This window comes from Grampus griseus (genome assembly GCF_964374135.1).
Source record: "Grampus griseus genome assembly, chromosome: 16".
NCBI lineage: Eukaryota > Metazoa > Chordata > Mammalia > Artiodactyla > Delphinidae > Grampus > Grampus griseus.
The window spans coordinates 16,268,130-16,286,324 of record NC_139010.1 but is presented as its reverse complement, the minus strand read 5'-3'; the positions used below and the strand labels follow the sequence as shown (position 1 = coordinate 16,286,324).

The 18,195-nt window shown below is 38.8% G+C and overlaps 1 protein-coding gene across 1 annotated transcript in view; it reads left to right on the top strand.

Annotated features, from left to right (window-relative positions):
- TMEM26 (transmembrane protein 26) overlaps positions 1-10,627 on the top strand; it is a gene marked incomplete at both ends in the record, with an annotated part of 43,322 nt that extends 32,695 nt beyond the window's left edge. Inside the window, 2 exons of the mRNA XM_082673229.1 lie at positions 6,909-6,985; positions 10,203-10,627. Coding sequence (XP_082529355.1) covers positions 6,909-6,985; positions 10,203-10,627 — 502 coding nt within the window. The remainder of the gene's footprint in view (positions 1-6,908; positions 6,986-10,202) is intronic.
- Between the last annotated feature and the right edge of the window lie 7,568 nt (positions 10,628-18,195).

Below are 18,195 nucleotides of genomic sequence, written 5' to 3'. Positions count from 1 at the left end.
TTGTGATCAAACACTCTGAGCCCTTTTGAGTTCCACCCTCTGCTGATGGATCTGTGTATGAGCCGGATCGCACATTCAAGTTCAGAAAGTTTTCATATACAACCAGTTTTAAATTTCTACTGGGCCTTCTTGGATTGTCCCTGCACATGTCTGGCAAACTTGGAGACATTATCTAGCCTTTCTATGGCTCTCTTATTTTTGGAATCTCTCCATGAAATGTTAAGTTAGTCTGCCCCTCACCCCAGCTGGGGCTGCAACCTCTAAGTAGGAAAGCCATGGGCTTCCCCATTCATTTCCAACTAAATGTGTTACTTTTACTGACCACACCTTTAACCATGGATTTCACACTCCACTCCAAATCAAGTCAGCATACTCTGGTCACAAGGGGTCTCTGGTTTTCATTGCTAAGCTCTCCCTGGTAAAACTAACACTCCGACTGACCAAGGCAGCCTTAACATTCCCCTCAGCTTGATTAAACTTTAAAAAAGTTTATTCCTGAATATAAGCCTCTGCTCCCCCTTTCCTCAGAGCACTGATTTTAGAAAACTTGCAACTGTAATTTCTTTCTACGTCCCTTTGAGATGCAAGTCTTCTCTTAGACTCTTTCCAGCTTTACAGAGTAGGAATATCTTTCTCGAGGATGTGAGAGCCATCCCTTTGAAATGTGATCATCAGGAAAGATAACACCCCCATCTCCTAGTCTCTCTGGGACGACAGGAACCTAACTTATATCAGTGCCAATTAGCAAACATAGATGGCCTAATCACATTGACCAACTTCCCTCTCTAACAACCTCTAGTACTGTTCCACTAGCTCACCCCAGTGTTTAAAAACTCTTCTGATTTTGTTTCAGTGGGGGTGAATTCAGTCTCTCTCCCTTACTGCAGACTTCAATAAAGTCTTCATTGCCTATTTAACTGTCTGGTGCCATTTTTCCTTCACATAGCAAAGCTGGAAGTTTAAGGGAACATCCCATGGGCAAGAATGCCTTAGACGCTCACTGTTCTTAACTGAAGTTCTACCAGGTTTTCATGAATAAATGTTACTCAATTTGTTATTTGCCTTTGGTTTATTTCCAGAGATCTGAAGTGGTTGTTTTTGACAATTTGTCCAGTGTTATGTGTGTTTGCTGGGGAGAGGATTTGCTGACCATTGCATTCTGCTACAGCCACCCTCCAACATTTTAACAAGTCTGAATTTCAGCATAATTGCCAGGAAGAGTTAAGTAGTTATTTACACCTTTGGAGATCACTCTCTGCAGTCTTTTTTTGAACACAGATCATTTACTGAAAAGAAAAAACACACTTGGTAAAATGTTCCCGTAGCATTACTGCTACTTCACTGTGAATATCTGACCAAACAAAGGAGAGTTTTTCTATGTTTACGCTATGTGTTCTTTTAGTTTAGCTCTTTTTGCTTGATGAAGCATTTCTTCCAGGTTAGCTTAATAGCTCATTTGCTTGCTTGCTTTCCTTTTCTCTCTCTCTCCTTAATTTTTTTGCTCCTCTGAAGAGGTTTGTGGGATGCTTTTTAAAAAGCTAGAGCAACTCTATCCACTGATTATCTCTTATTGATAGGAGTATTTACACTTTCAAAAAGAAACAGTTAAGCAAATTAGCAATGCATGAGAATACACCCTCAAACCATGCACCAAAATAAACTCATACTGGCTTAAAAACTTAAATATAAGACAAGACACCATAAAACTCCTAGAGAACATAGACAAAACATAAATCATATCAATGTTTTCTTAGGTCAGTCTCCCAAGGCAATAGAAATAAAAACAGAAATAAACAAATGGGACCCAATCAAACTTACAAGCTTTTTCACAGCAAAGGAAACCATAAACAAAACGAAGAGACAACCTATGGAATGGGAGAAAATATTTGCAAACGATGTGACTGACAAGGGCTTAATTTCCAAAATATACAAATAGCCGATACAACTCAACAACAACAAAACAACCCAATCAAAAAGTGGGCAGAAGATCTAAGTAAACATTTCCCCAAAGAAGACATACAGATGGCCAATATGCACATGAAAAGATGCTCAACATGGCTAATTATTAGAGAAATGCAAATCTAAACTACAATGAGGTACCACCTCACACTGCTCAGAATGGCCATCATTAAAAAGTCTACAAGTAACAAATGCTGGAGAGGGTGTGGAGAAAAGGGAACCCTCCTACACTATTGGTGAGAATGTAAGGTGGTGTAGCCACTGTGGAAAACAGTCTGGAGGTTCCTCAGAAAACTGAAAACAGAATTACCGTATGATCCAGCAATCCCTCTCCTGGGCATGTATCTGGACAAAACTATAATCAAAAAGATACATGCGCCCCTATGTTCATAGCAGCACTATTCACAATAGCCAAGACATGGAAACAACCTGAATATCCAGAGACAGATGAATTGATAAAGAAGATGTGGTACAAATGTACACTGGAATACTACTCAGCCATAAAAAAGAACAAAATCATGCCATTTGCAGCGACATGGATGCAAATAGAGATTATCATACTAAGTGAAGTTAAGTCAGAAAGGGAAACAAATACCATATGATATCACTTATATGTGGAATCTAAAGTATGACACAAATGAACCTATCTATGAAGCAGAAACAGACTCACAGACATAGAGAACAGACTTACGGTTGCCAAGGTGGGGGGGCGGGGTGGAAACAGCTCTTAGCTGTTCTAGGAGCTTTATATGTTTAACATATTTAAACAATATATTTAATCAAAATTATAATATAAAATCCAATAGCTATTATTATTGTCATCCTCACATTTGGGATTAGTAGATGCAAACTATTATACACAGAATGGATGAACAACAGGTTCGATTGTATAGCACAGGGAACTATATTCAATGTCCTGGGATAAACCGTAATGGAAAAGAATATAAAAAAGAATGTATATTTATGTATAACTGAGTTATTTTGCTCTACAGCAGAAATTAACACATTTTAAATCAACTATACTTTAATAAAAAAATTAGCAATTTATGACTTTATTTTTACTTTTCACCCAATAGTTGTGGTGCACTGATTTACCAAATGCTAGTCTTGTATCCTCCTAGTTTTCCAAGCAGAGAAGTGATACATCTATAATTATACTTCAAATGATCTTTTGTCTCTGTATGAATAGAGCCCATTGTCTGCTTAAATGCTTCTCAGTTGACGCTTATGAAGACAGATTACACATGAGAAAATGGGGCAAGACAAGTTGAGGAGACAATTACACAACAGAGACAATGCTGGAGAAATTGACTCCAAAATTCCTTCACAAATTTGGAGTGTTTGCCATTTAAGCTCAGTGATGTATTTATATTCCAGCGTTTAACCTTCCTGGGTAAATTTTACTGTCTGAATTAATAATACAAATTTGTCTGCTCCAGAGATTTTCTGGCCATCTTTTCCAAAGTTATTTTTGATAACTTTAGTAATAGGTTTCTCAACACCCACATTCTCCCATATTGTGTGTGTTCAGATAATAATACTTGTGAATGCAAAAGACATATATTTGGTATTAGAGGGTTAGAGTTTGACTTACTTAGGGCTAAGGTCAGTTTATTATTTATCCCTGTTTTGTATAATAATAAAATTAAAACACAAAGACTTTAAGAAATATGTTCCCATAATAAAAATAAAAATACTATTACTACTACTAACAGTAGTAGCGGATAATATTGATTTATCTCTTGCTGTGTTCCAAGCACTGTTCTAAGGGTTTTAGTTGTGATGAGTTACTTAGTCTTTACAACACCACCATGAGGTAGATACTGTCATTACCACGATATTATAAGCTGAAGAATGGCAGGCAAGGGAAGTTGCAAGAGTCTCAAGGTTACGTGGTAAAAAATAATAATACTTAACTTGTGGTAGAATACCATGCTTAGTCTGTAACCAGTGCTGCTTTAAGAGCTTTATATGTTTAATATCTTTAAACAATATATTTAATAAAAATGATCATATAAAATCCAATAGCTATTATTACTGTCATCCTCACAGAAGTTGGGTAAACTAGAGCACATAGGTATTAAATTACTTGTTCCTATTCGTGTAGCTGGTAAATGATTAGTCTGGGACTGGAAGCCCACATCCTGTCTCTCTGGTGAGGGTTAGAGCTGGTATTTGAACCCTGGCAACCTAGCACCAGAGCTCGTGCTTTACCACTTCTTTCTGCTGCCTTGCAGACAAATTGCACATGGGTTTTTTCGTAGAATTACTGAAGTCTGAGATGAGAAGAAACTTCAAAAGTGACCATCTATTGAGAAACCTATTTTACATCTGTTACAAAATCCTCTCCAAAATTTTCTCAAGTTTTTGTCCAGACTTTCTTTGAAAACTTTCACTAATAGAGAATATACTAACCCCAGGGGCAACGTGTTCTATTTTGAATTAGTATTATTAGAAAGTACTTTCCTCTACTGGGATGAAATTTGGATTCTTACAGGTGCAACTCAAATCCTCTGAACCTGAATTGGCCCTCTGAAGTCGTAAGAAATAAGTTTAATTCCTTCTCCACAATGATAACCCTTTAAATGTATGAAATCAAGTTTTAAAGCAGTCTTCTCTAGTTTTTAGTTCCTTGAACTATGCCATGTCTAACATGGCTCTGAGTCCCCTCACCACCCTAGTCTCTCTTTTTTGGACCAAAAATGTTTTCAGTGTTCCTCCTAAAACATGAAGGACAACACATAATATGTCAGATACACCCTGAATATTGTAGAATAGAGCAGGGCTAAAACTGTCCATTTCCTTCATGGAAATACTACCATGGAAAGGTAAAAAGGTGGATGCTGAAATCACTGGCCAAAGAGAGATAATAAGTGTTCGTACTTTGTCGAGCTGGTATGAGGATTAAGTGTGATCGCAGAGCTAAACACTTAGAAAACTGCCTGGCACATAGTATGAGCTCAGAAACGGCAGGCAAGATTATTTAAAAATTCAGGCGCTTACTGAAGGTCTACCATATAGAGACATTGACTTTGCAAAGAGGGAAAAGTTATAGACTGCATTCCCTAGGCATTTTCACGTAAAATTCTAGACTTTAAACTTCTCGGGAAGAGACCTATGATTGCATCTGATTTTGGAAAATCGTAAATCATGTCACACTGCGGACTCATAATTAGATAACAGGAAGGGAAAATCCTTGAGCCTTTTTAATGGCTGCTGCTGTGAAGCGCTACCTCTTCCATCCTATTCTAGGTCATCCAGTTACATCCTGTCAAGATCTTCGGGGATCCTGATGATGTCTTCTGGGGTATTGGTTTCTCATCCAGCCCCCAACGTCATATGTGCATATGAGAAGCCTTCCATCAACGTCGGCAACCAACTCAGTGATGAAATGCTAAGTAGAACAGAATCAAAGGCAGAGCCTGCAGCGACCCTTGGAGAGCCCCCTTTACAGATCCCTGAGTCCTTTACACAGTCAGGAATCCACCCAACTGTACTCACACTCAGAACATTTCTTAATCTTGCTCATAAGAACACTATGGGAGGCTTTTTTCATGAGCCTTGTTTACATCCAGTGTCTATTATTATGTATGTATCATTATCTGCTTAGTAATCCTAACTCTATTTTAAAAAAAAAGGAGGGGGGGAGAGAGAAAATAATCTTAGCTGAGTGCCGTTGTTCTCAGGTAACCTGTGCTGATTCTCAGGTAACACTGTCTTGTTCAATAAGGGCTCTCAGAAATCTTTCAAATAATCAGTTATATAATCTAACTAGGGATTACCAGTAAATGTGCCTTTATAGTTGAAAATATACTTCTGCTTCCTTTTGAAAGTTAAGACTTCATTTTTTTGTCACCAACCTTGTCTTCACCGTTAACTGCCAGGACAGATAGTGATGGCTTAGAAATCTCATTTACAGATTCTCTCAGAGTTTTAAGATCTAATTTTTCAGGGCCTCAATACTCGAAGCATTTAAAGATATCCCTTACAATCACCTCATTGAGTTTGGTTTCAATTACTGTTCCCTGATGTTTTTCTATCCCTCTCCATTCTGGAAATCCCTCTTGACAGAGAAGTTGGCAACAAAATCTGTTATTACACCACTAACCTCAAATTGATAATTTCCTTTGGGATTTTGCTGTAAAAACGTGACTTTGAGACTTCTTTCGGATCCTTTGCGTTTTTGTAACCTCTCTTCTTTCTGACTTTAGTCTTCAAGACCATTTTCCTAGGTCTATGACATTTGTATTTCTTCTAAGTACAGATCCTTTGATTATTCGTTCAGCAACTCCTTCCACAAATATTTGTTGAGTGACTGTTATTTGCCATGTACTGTTATAGGCACTGGGGAAATCCAATGGTGAATGAAACAATCACATCCTTTAATTTACATCCTAGTGTCCAATGTATACCTTTGATGATTGGACTTATCTCCCTACTTTTTTTTCAACTGAGGATAACTTTCTTTTACATGCTAAGCTCTTAATTGTTGAGCCTCATCTAGGCCTTTTGAGATGTACTTTTAGGCTAGAGTCTTGGGATCTTGGAACAATTTTCAATTTCCCTCCTTGAAATTTCTTGAAATCAGTCCTCTGAATTTCCAGGTTAACGTCTAACTTTTGTCCTAGCATTTCCCTCCCATAATGTGTCCATGATTCTGTAAAACTAAATACAGCAATATAGGACCAAGAGGCTCTGTCATAATTCACACAGATGTTGGCACATGTGGAAGTTGGGTTTTAAGTCCCAGATTTTTTAAAATTTCTTTTTCATTATTCCATTTTAATCATGCATGAATTTTTCATGGATATCTTATATCACCAAGATATTCTGACAACTCTCAAGAGGTTTATTAGGATATAGTCAAATATGAGAACAAAAAGAGACAAGATTTTTCTGCATGTGTTCGTATTTTTCATCACTAATTTAAAATTTTGTCTGCATTCTAGGAATAGCCCTGCTCTGGTCTATGCCATCCTTGTTATATGGACCTGGAGTATGCTGCAGTTCCCACTTGACCTGGCAGGTAAGTGTCCAATGTTTGCTCAAAGAAACAGAAAAGTACAGCTCTTGATTATGAACTGCAGTGAAGCTAAGGAAGCATTTGAGAGGATTATCTTTTTTTTTTTTTTAATCACTTCGATATCTCAGTGTTAGTTCCAGTTCGGTTTAGAAGACAACTAGGTTGAAACTTAGGAAAGCCATGATCCACTCTGGTACATGGTGAGCCTGACACAATTAAGTCGATAAGAGCACAGCTTTATGTTCATTTCACACAGTAGTTCCATCACTTGCAATGTGTAAAAGCTTCTGCAAATTAGTTAACACATCAGCGCCTCAGTTTTTCATCCATGCAATGGGGATGATAATTATTGCAGTGAGGATTGAGGGTCCTTGTGATGACAAAAATAAGACATAGTTTGTAGCGACTGTGGTTCAGCACACTTACTGGCATATAAATGTTATCTCCTGATTTTTTAAGGGGCCATTTTCATTCCTTTGTCAGACCCTTGTATTAGAACTTCAAAGGGAATAAGAGCAGGTTCAGGGCCACATGGGAAATTAGATTTTTCCTCAGTATTGGCTCTTAGACTCCCATTGGGCTTATTTTAATAAAGACATAAACCCCCAAGACTTTGCAAGAAGTAAACGGTTTTCTGGCCATTTCATACTGATGATCTAGAGCTGCATTATCCAGTACAGTACCCACTAGCCACATGTGGCTGTTTAGATTAACATTAATTAAAATTAAATAAAATTTAAAGTTCAGTTCCTCAGTCACACTAGCCTGCTCCGTGGCTGCATATGGCTATGATGTCAGACAGCACAGATATAGAACGTTTTTCCTAACACAGATGGTTCTATTGGAATGCATTGACCTGTTATCCCATAACTTCTAGGAGCCCTGAATTTTTTTTTTTTTTGCGGTACGCGGGCCTCTCACTGTTGTGGCCTCTCCCGTTGCGGAGCACAGGCTCCGGACGCGCAGGCCCAGCGGCCATGGCTCACGGGCCCAGCCGCTCCGCGGCATGTGGGATCTTCCCGGACCGGGGCACGAACCCGCATACCCTGCATCGGCAGGCAGACTCTCAACCACTGCGCCACCAGGGAAGCCCACCCTGGAATTTTGATTTGGAAATTCTCCTGGATGCCACTTTACTCTGAAGAAATTCTAGGATTGAATAGTTACGTTTTCCTGAAGTCTGACTCCTTTCTTACGGTACCCTACCTGATGGCCTCAGGGTTAGAATTAATCTTTGTACAGAGATATTTAATTTTTTTCTGCATCTTTTTTTGGTCCACTTTGATAGGCACAGAGGTTTTAGAGGCCATTTTAGACCTTAGCATCCACTTTGCAAAACAAAATTGCCAACAGAAGGAAAGAGTGGCTGTGGCTTTTTGGAAATGCCCCAAACCTAATTACTAGTTAATAACTGCAAACAAATGTATGCCAATCACACACACACACACACACACACACACACACACACACACACACAGACACACAGACACACACACACACACAGACACACAGACACACACACACAGACACACACACACACACAGACACACACACAGACACAGACACACACACACACACACAGACACACACACACACACAGACACACACACACACACACAGACACACACACAGACACACAGACACACAGACACACACACACACAGACACACACACACACACACACACACACACACACACACACACACACACAGATTTTGTTGTAATGTGCCCCAGAAGGTACTCTATACCATTAATCAGCTGGTGTCCTCTGCGAGAATATTAGGCACCTTCAGTTTAAATGTCGAATAATACTTTTAGGAGGTCCTCTGGGAGCCATTTCCCGACCCTAACTTCTTAGGAACGGTGACTATTGATCTTACGTTGGTTTTTCTTTTGTCATTCCCTCTGCTGGGCCTCACCCTCCCATATCTTGTGGTTTACCGCCTTGCTTAGAAAATTTTTATTTAAGAAAGAAATTCTGTAAACTTTCAGGGGTGATAATGTTATGCAGCTGTTTGAAAAACAAAGACCAAATGTTACTTCTGACTAAATCACTATTGTGTTTCCAACAAACGGTACGTTATGTGCACCCATATCAAAGCAGCTTCATAATATTTGCAGGCTCCAGTAGACGAAGGCATTCTTTGTTTGAAAACTCCAAATGGAAGTCTTCATTATTATAAAAGGACTATTTTCTGCCCTTGACCCTGAATTAAATTTACATTTTAGAAATTAAAACAAAAAAGGTTCATTTGTTGATTGGACCTCCTTTTATTCAACTGGAAAATCAGTAATTATATCCAGTCTTTCTTGTAAACTGTGCAACAAAACCATAAGGAATTAGACAAAATAAAATAACCATGGCATTTATTTGGGCTTTTTTTCCCCACCCCTGTTAGAGAGATATGTTTAACGTGACTTCAGTTTGAATTTGAAGATAAGTGCTTGAATTTTCACAACACAATTTACATAGAGGGCCAAGTGAGTCAACCAGTAAATAGGCAGGTACCAGAGAGGGGATGCAGACAGCTCTGGGCCACCGACACTCTGTTTCATCTCCCAAATTTAGCAGCCAGGTAAGTCATGAATTATCCTCAGGGAAAGACAGTGAGAAAGGAGAGGTGCCAGGGGTGTTAGTCTAATGGAACCAAAAACAGTCAGGGAATAGGGGCCCCTCTCCTCAAAGCTGTCATTGTTCTCCAGTTTTCAAAGGAGGAAACTGAGGTCCAGGCAGCCTAAGTAACTTGGCGTGCATCTTGCTGTTAGAAAATGAGGAAACCAGGAGAGGAAGCCAGGCTCCCTGACTTGAGGCTGAGAGCACCCTGCCGTGCTGCCTTCCTACTCTGAAGACTTCAAAGACAGACAGGGCGGCTTCTTCTGCTCTTTATCCTTTCTAGCCTAGTTAATTGTGCTTTCCCCAGTGTGAGTGAGGACTTGAAGACGAGCTGATTTTTTTTTTACGTGGATAGAAACCAGAGGCTGGCTTTTTTTCATGTGTGTCATTGGACTTATAACAGATGATCCATTTTGAATATAAAATGCCCAAGGATGTAAAATGGCAGGGTGGTTACACTTGTTTCCCTCCAGAATGAAATTACAGAATCACTCCCCATTGTGCATGAGCGTAACCCCCATGGCTGATGACTTGTCCCCACTTCACTCTGCCTTACTTTTCTGCATGTCAGAGAGCTACGGTAACTGGTCTCTCTTGCGTTTTCAGTACAGCATGTTGTGTGCCCTGTGTCTATGGCAACAAGGGGGTTCCCCAGCCGGTTCTTTTGCCAATACAGTGCCGACCTGTGGAACATTGGAATCAGCGTCTTCATACAAGACGGTCCCTTCCTTGTTGTGCGACTCATCCTGATGACCTATTTCAAAGTGATCAACCAGATGCTGGTGTTCTTTGCTGCCAAGAATTTCCTGGTGGTGGTGTTACAGCTCTACCGCCTGGTGGTGTTGGCCTTGGTTGTCCATGCTTCCTTGCGGAGTCAGCAAGAACGCCTGAAAGGAGAGCACAGATGCCCAGGTGTACCAGCTGAGAGTGGGGTCTCACCTGGGGCCTGGGCAGGTGGTTCGAAGGAGGGCTTGGCTATTCCTTTACAGGCCTTGCCGGTCACCTCTGACGACTCTCCCCTGACCCCATAGTTAGTCACCGAGAGCAGCATGCCGCCAGAAGCCTTGACTTTCCGGTTCCTATAGACAGAATCTTCTCTCTCTCTCTTTCTCTTTTTTTTTAACCTTGGCATATAATAATTTTCAAAAGAACAACATAAAAAGTGATCTTAAACCAAAGCCGAGGAACTTCTTTTTCAACGGAATGAAAAGAACTTTGATTAGTGGCTGTCGCTACCACGTCTGTGTGATGGCATCAGATGCTACAGTTGTTCAACCGCTAAGTGATTTGTTTGTCTTGAACTGTTTGAAAAGCTGCGGACAGGGTTACAGTGACACATGCCCTCAAGACATTTAATGCAGACAAACTGTCCTGGCTGTTACCTGAGAATAGAGAAGCTTTGAACTTTGGCTCTATTGTCAGCCTATCTCATCTGATCTTTCCTGCAATGTCCCCCTGACATCAAAAAATGTACATTCAGTGAATGCAGAATAAATGAAGGGAAAAGTGCCTTTAAAATTACCTCACTGTGGGCTGGAAGCAGTGAAAATCTCTGCCCAGCTGCCATAGCATCAGGAGCCCTATTCATCGCTGCACAGACCTTCCCAGGAAAAATCATTTTTCTGGGCTGCTGTAGTCTTCTGTCATGGCGCATATGCTCTTACGGAAATGTTACTGCTTTGGCTTGGGTGCCGCAAAACTCACAGCAAGCCATCCTGGTTACGGATCTATTGGTTGGGAGGCAGGAAATACTTGTAATGCTAGCAAAGTCACAATTTCCATTCTAAACATGATTTGCAGTATTCGTTAGCATTTCCCTTAACTCCACTTTACCATTTTCTATATTGCCAAGTCGAATTGCGTGGGTTGATGCAAGAACGCACTGCAGCAGTGACTAAAGGTGTTTCAGGCCCTTTAAGTGTTACCATAGTCGCTGGTGTCTGCCGGCTGTCAAGGTAGCTCCTCTGAACTGCCACATCTGGAGCCGGCCTTTGGTCTCAGGGAAGATGCTGGTGATGGAGACTTGCATTAGCCCTACTCACGGCCAACGGCCCTGGATTAGCGAAGGGGATCAGAAAATGCCCCAGCATCGTGGAAATCAGGAAATGCGCTTTTCTTCCCTGCATTACGACCGCATTTCCCCAGTACTGAAATAGCCATACGTTCCCTTTATATGCCTCTGTACTTTCCAGATGGAGGCGATTCAGAACCTTTTAAAATGATTTTTTGCTTTTAAAGATACAGTGTGAAAATCTACCTGCTATAAAGTATAATTACTTTATAGCAGTAATTATGTAAAGCAAACAGCCCCAAAACTGTTCCTTTAGGGTTCAAAGCATAATTCCTCCTTGTTATTATGCTCAGGAAGTGAAAGGGACATTAAAGATAAGGCAGGGTGTGACCTTAAATTGGGTGTGACCTACCGACAACTAATTGGGACAATTTCAACTATAAATCTGTGTGAGAGGATATCTGTTCAAACCATTTAATAAAGAGTTGCATAGGCAAACTCTGTTCTTATACAGAAAAATTAATACTTTCCAATTAATAGCTTCTCCAGTGCCTGATGTTTCTATTTCTTTCTTTTCCTTCCTTGTGTTTCTAATTTTAACAATATGATGATTGTAAACTTACACATGAAGCTAATGGAATACATTTATAATTTTTCATAATAACTTTATGAAAGTTAAGATCAGGAAATTATATTCATATAAAGAACTTGACGACTTTTAAGGGCATGCAATTTAGAATGCTTAGCAATTGAAAGCAAAATAATAACTGCTATTTATAAAGACGCCTCAGCAGAATCTGTTTTTATGTTGACTGTCTTATGTTGAATGTTTTCCTCCACAACATGTATGTGCTGCTTATTATTGCAGATTTGCTCCTGGGCATACTTTTCACGTTCCAATTTTTTTCTTCCAGCCAAACAAATATTGGGCCTCTAAAAATAGATAAAGTATAAAGCAGTATGGCTGTTACAAGGATATTTTTTAAGTGCTTTCAAATCCGAGACTGGGCTTGGCTCTGTGAATGAGTTTCTAGTATTTAAGCATTTTGTAATTATAAAGCGCCCTGGACAGCAGTTACTTCCCAGAGGCTGACATTCTGGGGCTGGCTTCTGTTGTACCTGTAATAACATAACGGACTTAGATCATCTATATAATGCGATGCAGGCCATACCTCTCTTCCAGCCTCCACAGACACAGAACACGCATATCCCCAACCACTGAAGAAAGTGGCTTATTTGTGGTTGCTGGTGCTATTGTTATTATTATTGTTACTGTTGTTATTTAATTGCTTGATTAAAGCTCAATCAAATGTGCTTCCTAAAAACCTATCATTCCATTTGTGAGAAAACACAGTGCGCATGTTTTAGCGATGCTGTGTAGAAACACACCTCATAACCATCTTGTGGGCTTTCTTCACTTACTAGAGGAGTCTCCGAGGACATGACTTGACACTGCAAGATTAGTGATCTGTCTTTCTCTTTGACTATTCTGTTAATTTTTATTTAAACTGGAACAGATAACATAAGAAAATGGAAATTTTTATTGGCCAATAACATTCTTTCTAATCTTCTAAAATGAAGATTGTTACACAAATTCATCAGTTGGCTCTGTTGTAGTTCCACTAACATGTAGTAGCACTTCAGGCCTTTTAAGACCAAAAAGATGTGGCCAGTTAACTATCAGCATTCACTATCATAATATTAATTGTTAACTTGTTATTTCACAGACTTTTCAAAGCCCTGGGAAGGCATGCATTTCAGTGCACGTTTTAGGATTTCCATACAGGTTTCAGAGATCCACACTGACTCTTATTATCTCTGGCATTTGATCTCAATGACTCAATCACCTCTCCTGTTAAAAGAGAAAGGATTGCATAGGGCCACTGTCCACCTTCACTCTACTCCAGTGTCAGAAATGTGACATACATGCTGACATACATCTAGAGCCTCAGAGATGTAAATGAAACGTCAAACCGTCTAGAATTATAAGAACAGAAGAGACTGTTACTTTTTTCCCCCTAATTTCAGACATCGCTTTTTACTTAATGGACATTCTGATCCACTCTCAGAAACATCTGATTTGGGGTTAAACTAGGCAGCTGGACGACGTTTATGGCTTTGAGGCTTAAATAACTTTCTATATGATGGGAGTAACTCTAAACAACGTTTGAATAATCAGCTCCTACAGTCTTATATTTCATGGGTGTCCATCCTCTGAATCTTTCTTACAGAAGTATTTTATAAGAAAATTGTCTGTGAATTATTTATATTTATACTATTTTGGTATGAATGACATTTGTATTATATTATATACATTAAATAGTTTGTGTACAACTTTATCTTAATGTCTGTTTTTTGCGTGCATTTCCTGTCTTTGTTCTCTACTGTAATTCAGTTTATTTATTTTTTAAGCTCTGGTTTAAAAAGAAAACTGATCTACTTAGAATATGACTAAAGTGGCATTTCAAACTAGTGTGTAAAGACTGACCAATTTTATAAATGATGTTGGGATATTTGGCGAACCATCTGGAAAAAATGAAGTTAGATTTTTATCTCATGCAATACATAGAGATAAATTCCAGATGGATCGAAGATCTAAGTGTAAAAGTGAAAACTATAAAATATTAGAAGAAAATATGGAATGTCTCATTAGCATCTGGGGAGTGGGAAATATCTTCCAAAGCAAGATATAAACCCCAGAAGCTATGAAAGAAAAGAATAACAGATTTTCTTATGTAAAGATTTAAAATTTCTAAATGGCAAAAGGTATCAGGAATACATCACTATTATCTACTTTCTGGAGAAAGGTGTCAGTGCGCTCAGACAAGAGAAATGAGAGGTAAAGAAATTAGGAAGGAGGAGCGAAATTTATCGCTTACTTCTAGAAGACTGAGTCTTGAATATGCAGGAAAAGCATAGGAAAACCTAAGAAACTTACAAATAATCTGAAATCACACAATAATCGATAGCTTTTCTATACACAAATCAACATCACATAGAATATATATCTGAATAAGAGATTTCCATTATAATACGAACTAGCATCATAAACTACATAGGAATAAACTGAATAAGAAATGTGCAAGATTCGTGTGAAGAAAACTTTAAAATGACTTTGAGGACCATCAACGAATAATTTAACAAATAGAAAGACATATTCTATTGGGAAGTGGTAAGAAGCCTTGATATTTTAAAAAGTCAATTTAAAAATCAATTTCTCCTAAACTGATCTATAAATTTAATACCATCTCCATAATGAATCAATAAGATTTTGATTTTTAATGACTACACAAGCTGATTCTAAAGATATTATGATTAAATAAGCATGAAAGAATAGCCAGAAAATACTAAAAGGAAGAAAAAAGTTGGAGAGGGTGCTTTCAGCATATTTAAACACATTAAAGAGCTACAATAAGCAAGAGAATCTGATTCTGTCAAGAAGAAAAATGGAACAGAATAAGGTCAAGAAATAAATTGAAATACATAAGGATTTTGATACATGGTAAATCATGGGGCTGGGGTTGATAGACTATTATAAGTGGTTTCAGGTCTGAAAAATATCAAACTGGTTCCCTACTTCAATCCTCGTATCCAAAACATTTCCAGATGGATCAAAGAATTAAACACTAAAAATAAAAAACACAGAGAACTTTGCTTTTACAATCGCAATGGTGAGAATGTTTTCAAAGCAAGATATAAAACTAGTAACCGTAGATGATTCATATATTTCAACTTGTAAAACTAAAAATTTTATATCTTAAAAATACTATAGGTCAATTCAAAAGTTGAACAACAAACACGGTAAATATTTTTGCAACAAATGTAACAAAGCATTAGTTTTCAGAGCAAACAGTACTTACAAATAAGAAGAAAAAAAATACCCACTGGAAAAAGGAGCAAAAGAGGTTACATATATGATTTACTGCAAAAGATATAGTTAAGAAAATGGAAATCAGACCACAATGAAATACCGTTTTTCAAATCCAGACTAAACCATAAGATAGCATTTTTCAATTAGCAGGTTGGCAAAGATTCAAAAAACTTTTAGAATGCTGTATTAGAGGGGATCAAGGGAAGTGGGCATACTTATTCATTGGTGGTGAAGATGTAAATTGGAACAATCCTTTGGAAGACAGTTTGGCAATATCAGTCAGAATTAAAGGTACATTTATCATTTGACCCAGCAATAAAACTTCTAAGAATGTAGCCTGCAGATACATGTGTGCAAAAATATGTATACAAGCCTGTTCAGAGCAGTATTTTCTCAGTAGTTGCTACAATAGCAGCATAGTCTCCATCAATAGGGTCATTATTAAATTACGGAACATCTAGACTCCATAATATTATGTAGCTTTTAAAGAGACTGGAGTAGGTCCATAAATGCTGATAAGGAACAATCACTTAGCTATTTTATTACATCAAAGTAAGGGAGAAAACCATGAGGTGAGCATGTCACTCTTTTTATAAATGTTATCCATGCCTTGTCCAGTGGCTAGAAATAGAGGAAATGATGCTCAAATTTCCAATGATCATGGACAGCCCCCCATTTTTTTTTACCTTAATGCTTTCTATAATTTGAAAGTTTTAAGTACGCATTACTATTGTAATTTTGAAGACAATTATTAACAAAAAGAAATCTCACTGACTTATAGAGCCTGCTGCTATGTACAGAGACTCTAATATCATTTTGCAAATAAAGGAAAAGCACACCATTCTTTTTCACCCAAGAAGATAAAAGACTTTGCCATTATAACTAAGGATGCTTTAGATAACTCAAAGGTTTAAACCGTATCAAATTCTGCTTGCCTTACGAAGTGTTAAACCTTAGGAAATGAAATAATGAATAGATCTAAAAGAACCTGGAAAAATCAAACTGACCAAAATGATTCACTGGGTCTTGATGAACACCATGGAGACCACTTTACAAGAGCCAGTCTGACACTTTCACACTCCATAGAGTGTGAAAACCATAGAGGAAGACAAACCATAGCGGAATTTCACATTGAATTACAGAGTCAAGCTGATTTCCCCAGGAGAGAGAGAGAACTAAAGGAACCCTGAAAGACAAAACTTCAGAAAAAATCTGTTTCCCAGTCCATATTTACAGCCCATCTAACTTGTTTATGTAAACTTTTTAGATTTTTGCCAAATATTTACTAAATTTATAATTGATTGTGATAAGTGATCAAATGGATCATATGCAAATCTGATCAAATTAGTGAGGAAAACAAAAATTCCTAAACCAACTATATGTCAGATATCATATAGTCTTTGTATCTAAACTGAGAATTTCGGGCAAGGGAAATTGGATCTGCAAGACAAAATATGTTTTCTCTGTGGAAGGTGTTGTTCCGTTTCTACCAAGTGCGTAGCTGGAGAGTTCAGATGGTTGTGGTTCTGGGATCTTGGGGGTTGTTTCTACCTTCTGGCAACAAGTATTCTTCCCTAGTGTTCAAGGGCTCCCATATGACCTGAGTGACAGCTGGGTCAAAGCTATAATTATTTCATCAGCTCTCTTGGTTTCAACTAACTCCTACCAATACCTAGTTATTGGCCTCTTTCCTGGACTCCGTGCCTGGATGTGCATCTCCCCCGGCCCCCGGATACTCTGCAAGCATATGCACTCAGTATACATGGAGTACAAGTTGTACCACACTTAACATGTAATATGCCCCTCTCCCTGTGTTCCATATAATGGCTAGTAGCACCACTAGCCTCTCAGGCATCCATGTTAAAACCAGAGGGCTCCCCCGGTGGCGCAGTGGTTGAGAGTCCGCCTGCCGATGCAGGGGACACGGGTTCGTGCCCCGGTCCGGGGAGATCCCACATGCCGCGGAGCGGCTGGGCCCGTGAGCCACGGCCGCTGGTCCTGCGCGTCCGGAGCCTGTGCTCCGCAACGGGAGAGGCCACAACAGTGAGAGGCCCACGTACCGCAAAAAAAAAAAAAAAAAAAAAAAAACAGAGATATCCTTGACCCTTGGTTCTTCTTGCTTATCCTCTCTACCTAAGTGATCTCCAAATTCTTTCAGTTATGTTGCTTATAATTCCTTTCCATTTTTAACCTGCCCTCTCTATTTCAACTGCTACCATCCTAATTTAGTGTCTCATCATTTCTTGCCTCACTGACTGCAGTCATTTCCCAACTGGTCATTCAACCTCCTGGTTTAATCCCCCATAATAATATTCCAAACTGAATTCAGAGCCGTTCTAAAATGCACAGTTTATCATATGTCTCTTCTATTTAACACTTTGGTGATGCCTTTCTTTCAACTAAATCAAGCATAAAGTCCCAAGGAAGTCATTTAAGACCTTTCACAAGCTGGCCCTAACCTGACCTTTCAGTCTTTTTTTTACCATCAATCACTGCACTCATACACACACACACACACACACACACACACACACACACACACACACACCTGCCACCATAACATACTACCCATGCCCCCCTAAACTTGTCATTATCCTTTACATTGCTATGTATTTGTGCACCACGCTGTTTCTTTTCTTCAGATGCTCTCCATTGCCAGCACTCCATCACTGATACCTTGGTCTACTCACTCCTCCCTTCTCATGGGTAGCCCATTT